At 42.7% G+C, this 8,666-nt stretch overlaps 1 protein-coding gene across 3 annotated transcripts in view; it reads left to right on the forward strand.

Moving 5' to 3' along the window:
• Positions 1-8,432, forward strand: part of LOC126998421 (formyl peptide receptor-related sequence 6-like) — a 68,242-nt gene extending 59,810 nt beyond the window's left edge. For 2 of the 3 annotated variants that reach the window (XM_050860084.1, XM_050860086.1), the window contains 2 exons: positions 5,978-6,149; positions 7,000-8,432. In XM_050860084.1, the coding sequence (XP_050716041.1) occupies positions 5,978-6,149; positions 7,000-7,882 (1,055 nt within the window). In that variant the 3' untranslated portion in view covers positions 7,883-8,432. Of the gene's footprint in view, positions 1-2,658; positions 2,725-5,977; positions 6,150-6,999 lie in introns of those variants that run through there. The other variant, XM_050860085.1, reaches the window with a different exon arrangement.
• The last annotated feature ends 234 nt before the right edge of the window (positions 8,433-8,666 follow it).

Below are 8,666 nucleotides of genomic sequence, written 5' to 3' on the forward strand. Positions count from 1 at the left end.
CACTTAATAACAACGACTCACTGATATTAGGAGACTTTAACCTCCCCCACATCGACTGGGCGACACTGTCAGGTACAGAAGGCGAGTCACATAGAATGATCGAATTTCTAGAAGAAAATTATGTAAGCCAAATGCTTTCTGAAGCAACTCGACAAAATAACATACTCGACCTTGCTATAACGACCCAAGATATCCTAGTCAGTAATGTCATGGAAGGAGAACACCTCGGTTCTTGCGATCATAAATTAGTGCGCGTCGACATTAGAGCTCAATCATCAGTGACTGAAAACAAAGTAAAGGTGTACAATTTCAAAAGAGCTAACTTCGTAGAAATCCGACAAAAACTAACAGAAATACAACTATCAGATGACAGCAATGTAGAGGAAGCCTGACTAAGCTTTAAAAATCATTTACTCACTCAGCAGAACACATTCGTCTCCTTGTGCAAGAAGCGAAATAACACTAATAAAAGCCCACCTTGGTTTAATAGCGAAACTAAACACTCAGTCAAGGAGAGAAAATTGCCTTACACTTTAAAGAAAGAACAAAGCACGCCCGAAAACATTACACTTTATAATGATGCCAGGCGACGAGTAAAAAGATTAGTATGTCAGGCAAAGCGTAGATATGAAGAAAATATTGCAGCCAACTGTAAAAATAATCCGAAATCTTTCTTCAGTTACATAAACAACAGAAAGGCGATCAGAAGTGGAATTGGACCTTTAACAAACAGCGACGGTGCACTAGTGACTGACGGCCAACGCATTGCAAACCTCTTAAATAATTACTTTTCCTCGGTGTTTAATACTAACAGTCTTCCTCCCGCTACCACCAACACCAGTACTAATGTAAATATCGAGCATGCATTGCCTAATTTTGAAATAACAACCGATGAAGTTCTTAAAGCTCTCCATTCACTTAAAACAAATAAAAGTCCCGGACCCGATAAAGTATATCCTATATTGCTTAACAAAACAAAGAGCGAAATACTCTCCTCCCTCACAATCGTATTCAATGTGCTTGCGACAAGGCATCGTCCCTTCGGATTGGAAAAAGGCTAACGTGACACCGATTTTTAAGAAAGGAGACAAAAAAATACCAGGTAACTACCGACCCATTAGTCTAACTTCAATTGTAGGTAAGCTACTTGAGAGCATAATTAGAGACAAAATTGTGAGTTACCTCGAAAGCCACTCATTAATTGGGGATTCACAACATGGCTTCCGTAACAAAAGATCCTGCCTATCAAACCTATTGACTTTTTATAACGACCTCTTCTCAGTTTATGACGTAACCAAATCATTGGACGTAGTCTATCTTGATTTCCAGGAAGCGTTTGATAAAGTCCCACATCATAAATTACTTTATAAATTAAAGCAAATAGGTATTGACGGTCAAGTAAACCAACGGATTGCGAATTGGTTGAGCAACAGACAACAAAGAGTGGTGATTGACGGATTTGACTCAGTGGGCGCCGGTCACTAGTGGCGTCCCTCAAGGCTCGGTTCTTGGCCCAGTGCTCTTCAATATTTTCATCAACGACGCGGATGTTGGACTCAATAATCGCATTAGTAAATTTGCAGACGACACAAAGATTGGTAACTCGATTCTCACTGACGAAGACAGGCAAAGCCTCCAAGAGGATTTGCACAATATTTCAGCTTGGTCGGATAGATGGGAGATGCCCTTTAACGTAGACAAGTGCCCGGTCCTTCAAGTTGGAACAAGAAATAAGAAGCTCGAATACGAAATGCGCGGCGTTAAACTCACAAGCGTTCAATGCGTTAAGGACCTGGGGGTCAAAGTCGCGTCAAACCTCAAATTCTCACATCAATGCATCGATGCAGCAAATAAAGCGAACAGAATGTTGGGCTTCATTAAAAGAAACTTTTTATTCAAGAATAAAGATGTAATACTTCCGCTCTACAATAGTTTAGTCAGACCCCACTTGGAATATGCGGTACAGTTTTGGTCTTCTCACCATGCAAAGGACATTGCTAAATTAGAAGGTGTTCAGCGTCGGGCAACAAAAATGATCCCTTCCTTGCGCAACAAATCCTACGAAGAAAGGCTTTCCACCCTTAACATGTTCTCTCTTGGGAAACGTCGCCTCCGAGGAAAACTGATCGAATGTTTTAAAATACTTAATGGTTTCACGAATGTAGACAGAACAAAATTGTTTATGATCGATGACACTTTGCGAACGAGGAACAATGGCATAAAACTCAAATGTAGACAAGTAAATTCAGAATGCACCAAATTTTTCTTCACCAACGTTGTAGTGCGAGAATGGAATAAGCTCCTACCGTCAGTGGCCCAGTGTAACACGATTGACTCCTTTAAAAACAAGCTCGACCGTCACTTCCTTGAACTTAATATTAACTAAAGTAGAAAAGCAATGTTTTGGAGCCATCTGATTAGTGTAGATTCACTTAGGTTTAAGGACAGACCACCTAGTCTGGACCATGGGGTCTGTGTGATCTGATTTTCTATGTAAATCTATGTAAATCTCTCATACATACACACACACACACACACACACACACACACACACACACACACACACACACACACACACACACACACACACACGCTTTTATCTCATCGTTTGTTTTCCTGTCATGACGATAATGTTAACATTGTTCCAAGGAGGAAAAAAAAAAAGGATTCCCTAAACAGAACAGTGCCGTAAGCTGGTGTGTGTGGGAGTGTCTCTTCTGAGTGGTATGTATACGAACTGTAGCAGCTGACGAAAGCGAAGTCATCATTTTCTTGCATTCCTGCATTCTTTTCTAATTTCCTATTAAATGATTGCTGCTTCCAGAGCAGAGACCCCTCTTTGTGTGCCTAGAGCATCATTGAGGTGATCGTCTCTGAAATGGAAGCACACATTCCACGTCCTTTCTTTACCCCTCTTGCTTAAAAGACTTGGTTTAATCACGCTCTTTCAAGTGCTATCAAAGATAGAGAGGGGGCTCTAAAAAGTACTAGAGCCTTCACACTCCTGCTAATCATGATTTTTACATTTCCGCCCGGAATCGTGCCAAATCTATTCTCTGACTAACCCAAAACTCTCAATAGAAAATGTCATAACCTTGCCTTCTCTAATTCTTCCAGGGACTTGTGCCACTTAGCCAAAAATATCTCCAACAATTTTACTTCTTCATCTTTCACACCTCTCCTTAGTACTGACGGCAGCACTGCTGTCACATCTGTCTCTTAAGTTGAACTCTTTGCTCAAACTTTCTCCGTAAATTCCACTCTGGAGAATTCAGGGCATATTCCCCCGACTCATTCCGCCTCTAACTCCACTATACTATTTTTTTTTTTTTTAAGAGCGAATGTTTATATGCCCTCTCTGGCCTCAACCCTCAGAGAGCTTATGATGCCTCTTGTTGTTTTCAAAAACTGTGCTTCCGTGTTGACAACCTGAGTGGTCAAGCTCTTTCGTCTGTGTCTTTCAACATCTTCCTGTTGGAGTTACGCCTATACATCCTGTGTCTAAGAATCCAATTCAAATCCCTCAAACTACCGTCCTATAGCTTTTGCTAAAGCTTTTGAATCAATCCTTAACCGGAAGATTCATAAGCATATATCAGCTTCTGACCTTCTATCTGATCGCCAGTATGGGTTCCGCAAGGGGTCGTTCTCTCTTAGCCGTTTCGGTGAAACTTTTGTTGTTGCCTTAGGCATCTCGAAAGCTTCTGAAAGAGTCTGGCACACATCTTTGCTTTCTAAACTACCCTCCTACGGATTCTATCTGTCTATCTGCACTGTTATTTCCAGTTTCCTTTCCGGCCGTTCTATCTCTGCCGTGGTAGACGGTCACTATTAATCCCTTAAACTTATTAGCAGATGTGTCCCGCAGGGCTCTGTCCTATCTCCCACTCTCTCTCTGCTATTTATCAATGATTTTCTTTCCAAAACAAACTGTTCTATCCACTTGTACGCCGATGACACTATTCTGCATTATTCAACTTATTTTAACAGACGACTCTCCCGACAGAAATTATAAGACTCTAGACTGGAGGCTGCAGAACGCTTAACCTCAGACCTTGCCTTCATTTATGATTGGGGCAGGAGGAACTTGGTGTCCTTCAAAACCTCAAAAACTCAATTTTTCCACCAATCAACTCGACACAACCTTCCAAACACCTATTCCTTATTCTTCAACAACACTCAGATGTCACCTGCTATATTAAACATCCTCGGGCTATCCTAAACTCAAAATCTTAACTGGAAACTTGACATCTCTCTTACTAAATCAGCTTCCTCGAGGTTAGGCGTCCTGTATCGTCTCCGCGCTAGTAATTTTCCCCCTCCCAAATGGTGTCCATATACGGTCAGGGGCCTTGTCCGCCCTCGTATGGAGTATGCATGTCATGTGTTGGGGGTCTCCACACACACGCACACACACACACACACACAGACCTCTTGATTAGAGTTGAGTCAAAGTCTCTTCGTCTCATAAGTACTCCTCTTACTAGCAGTCTTCCACCTCTAAATTCCGCCGCAATACCGCATCTTTCTATCTTCAGTCGATATTTGCACACAACTTTACGCCCTGCTCATCTCTCTTCTGCCCAAATTCCTTATGCAAGAGTTAACCAGCATTTTCATTGTTTTACTCCTTCCGCTGGTAATACCTGGAACAGCCTTACTTTGTATGTATTTCCTCCTGCCTACAACTTGAACTCTTTCAAGAAAAGAGTGTCAGGACACTTTTCCATCCGTAAATGACCTTTCTTTTAGACGCTCGTTCTATTTCCTTTTACTGGAGCAGCGTCTAGCGGGCATTTTTGTCCCTGTTTTTGTTTCTTGCCCTTGAATTGCCGCCTTTTGATGTAAATAAAAAATGTCCGCGAGTCCCTTCCGCGCCACGTTATGTGACACCCACTATAGCTGACCCCTGGAAACAAAGATTCTCAGCCGTCTCCCATCCGATCCTGCTGGATGACTTCCGAGATTGCCTTAATAACACCCCTTGTCAATGTCAATGGATGTTAAGGCTGGACTCCCCCCCTCCTACTTTTCTTATTACTATAAAATGCTAGGTTACAATCTACACAATGTCATTCATTCATTCACCTTTTGTAAGATTTCTTGGTATACTTTCAGTCTTGACTTTGTCATAATGTGTAGTGATGCTACGTAGTCATAAAGTAAACATTGGCCTAAGGCAAGAACCTTCTCTTCTCTTCAATCGCGCTATCAGTAATCTTGAAATGTATTTCCATTATTTGTTGGTAAGAAATGGCGATAAGGAAGAGCGATTATAAGAATAATCACATTTAGATACCAACCGTTCTCATTTAAAAGGTAGCGGAGTGTGAGAGATGTCTAAGAAACGTAGGCTATGTTATGGCAAAAGGAATTTGCCTCATGTTTGATATAGTTAGTATCAGGCTAATGAGCGGCGCAGAGACCATTACCGAACCCATGATGCCAAGTAGGCGAGTCCCACCCTTAACGATTTTTCGCGCCAGTTTACGTGACAGCGACTATAGTGATTTGTGGACACTTGAGAATGGGAAAGGAACTCAAAGATAGCGAGGTGAGCCAATAATCAGGTGTAAGGGAACAGCTGAACGGGTGAAAAATCTTGACTGGTGAGAAGGCGACTCATCACCTTTGTTTTCAGGGTCACAGACGGGAAACATCCAAGAGAACATGATTAATCTTCTCCGTGGCCGTCGTAGATATTCAAACAGGAAACCTGAGGCGCCTGAAACGTCTTGACCGATATGAAGACGACTTTTTTTTTTTTTTTTACAGCACGGAGAGCAACTCAAGGGCAACAAAAATATGTAAAAAAAAGAGCCTTTTTTACTGTTGTTTCATATAGTGATAAGTAAAGCGTGGCCAAAAGAGAGGTCAATTTCGGATGGAGAAGTGTCTTGATACACTCTTCTTGAAAGAGGACAAGAGGAAGAGGAAGAAATACAGACGAAGGAAGACCACGAGTTTTTGTTTTCAGGGCCAAGCGAGCGAGTAGTGAAGACAATGTGGTGTGTTGAGAAGCTGCAAGATGGCGTGGTGGTCACCTACCAAATTATCCTGCCCATGCTGGTGGTGGTGGGCGTGGTTGCCAACGCCATGAGCATCATGGTACTCAACCGACCCAGACTCAAGAACATCATTGGTAACAAGTCAGTGTGGCGAGTCACTGTGTTGCTTGAGCTAACTATACCACAACTCTAGTCTCATATATGTCAGTATATAGTCGTGCTCACAATTATTGAGTAGGAGTGTGTGTGTGTGTGTGTGTATATATATATATATATATATGTGTGTTATATATATATATATATATATATATATATATATATATATATATATATATATATATATATATATATATATATATATATATGTGTGTGTGTGTGTGTATATATATATATATATATATATATATATATATATATATATATATATATATATATATATATATATATATATATATGTGTCTGTGTGTGTGTGTGTGTGTGTGTTTATGTGTATATATGTGTGTGTGTGTGTGTGTGTGTGTGTGTGTGTATATATGTGTTTGTGTGTGTCTGTGTGTGTGTGTGTAACTCACCTCTTGGTCTGCTGCGAGTCTCTCTCGAGACAGCCAGCCGTTCCTCTACGGAAGAGCACAGAGCTCATAGTACCGATCTTTGGGTAGGAATGAGACCGCTCACACACAACACACCGCGACAACGAGGTCACAACTCCTTGTCTGACGACGCGTACCTACTCACTGACGTGAAAGAAGATAAACCCAGCTTATCTTCACCCGTCGGGGAATCGAACCCCGGTCCTTCTGGTTATGAGACAGACGCTCTACCCCTGAGCTACCGGGCCGTGTGTGTGTGTGTGTGTGTGTGTGTATATATATATATATATATATATATATATATATATATATATATATATATATATATATATGTGTGTGTGTGTGTGTGTGTGTGTGTGTGTGTGTGTGTGTGACAGACCTTGAGATACTCTCGTCCACAGGTACTTCCTGGCACTGTCGTGGTGTGACCTGTCCTACAGCATTTCATGCATCATCATCGCCGCCACAGCCTGCGGTTGCGTCTTCGAGAGCTACGCATCAGCCTGGTACTACGCACACTTTGGATGGAGCATCACAAGGACATTCCACGCGCTGGGTAACTACATCATCATCTTCATGTCACTAGACCGGTTTGTGGCCGTGTGGTTCCCCGTGTGGTTCATGACGATGACGCAGCCGCTTTTCGACATCACCAACAGGCTGGTGTTTGCTACCGTGCTGTGCTTTATCCTGCACGTGCCCTACATGGTGGACGCCGCAGTGGTCGAAAAGGTAAATTTCTGCAACAACTGCACCGAGGCCGTCAATGAGGACAACTGCACCAGCGTCACCAGCGTCACCTACATCTCCATCGACGGCTTCCAGAAGAGCTTCAACCAGACATGGCACGAAGTGTTCCGCTACAGCTACAACCAGCTATTTTGCTGGCTGCCCTGCGCCCTGCTGATCGTCCTCAACTTCGGCCTGGTGCTGGCGGTGGTCACCAAGAGGGTGAAGGTACCCCGGGAGAAGATGTTGGTCGCAACAGCCATAGTCATGACGGCCTCGTACGTGGTGATGACGATGCCCATTACAATCTTCTTGGCAGGCTACGCTGCGGCCAACGATAATCGCTGTACGGAGTCCAGCCCCAAGGAGACACTGAGGCACATAGGGAACATCACTCAGATACTGGAGCACGTGCTGCACGGCGTATACCTCCTCCTCATCAACCCGTCCTTCAGACAGGAGCTGATCTGCCTATTACAGTGCAGGAGGTCACCCACCCACCCACCTCTGCCCACTGTGGCCGCCCTCTCAGCAGTGTCTTCCGCTCCTTCCTAAAGGTTTGCAGGGAATCCATGGCTCCGTTACAGCTTTACAGACCTACATTCGCTGAAACGGCAGAAGAGACTTTATAAAAGTCCAAATCACTCAGCAGAAAATCTTTAAAAAAGACCTCGGTAAACTCTCAGTCTCAGTCAGTGGTTTGCCGCATAGGTGTGTTCATGAGAGAGGGATAAGGGGGAGGGAGCGGTGAAGCAGCCTTAGTCGGTACCATAGTCGGTTTTATTCCGCAAGTGGAGATGTGGCACACGGATTGCTAGTTTGTGATTGATTGAAAATCAGCTATTGTGATAAATATTCAACCTTGTCTTGCAATAATATATTTGAATGTTTATGTAATAAAAAAAAGACCTCACACCCTCTTATATAAATCCCATATACAAGCCATCCCACCATACAAGCACACGAAACAAGCTTGTATCAAGCAGCCTGGATATTCAGTAAGGAACATCAGATCTTGCATCCATTCATCATTTCCCAGTTGAGGATAGGATTTTTTTTCTTTAAGAAAAATAATAATAGGCTCCAAAAGATCCACAAACCTAACTCAGGACGTTGCTGGTTGACAACCACCTCACAATGGAGTAGAAAGAGATATCACTACGTCTATCCTCAAGCTCCAATTCTTCAATAAAATTTCTGAAGCGTCGGTGGCCCAAGTAGGCTGCAAGCATCTTCATGCCTCCGAAAAAGAAGAAAAGGTTGTTATGAAATATGTATCGTCCGTAAAGAAAGACTAACGCCCTCATAATAATGCTCGTCTAATCTGGGGCGAATAAGA

This window comes from Eriocheir sinensis, chromosome 14, assembly GCF_024679095.1.
Source record: "Eriocheir sinensis breed Jianghai 21 chromosome 14, ASM2467909v1, whole genome shotgun sequence".
In the NCBI taxonomy this organism is placed as follows: Eukaryota; Metazoa; Arthropoda; class Malacostraca; order Decapoda; family Varunidae; genus Eriocheir; species Eriocheir sinensis.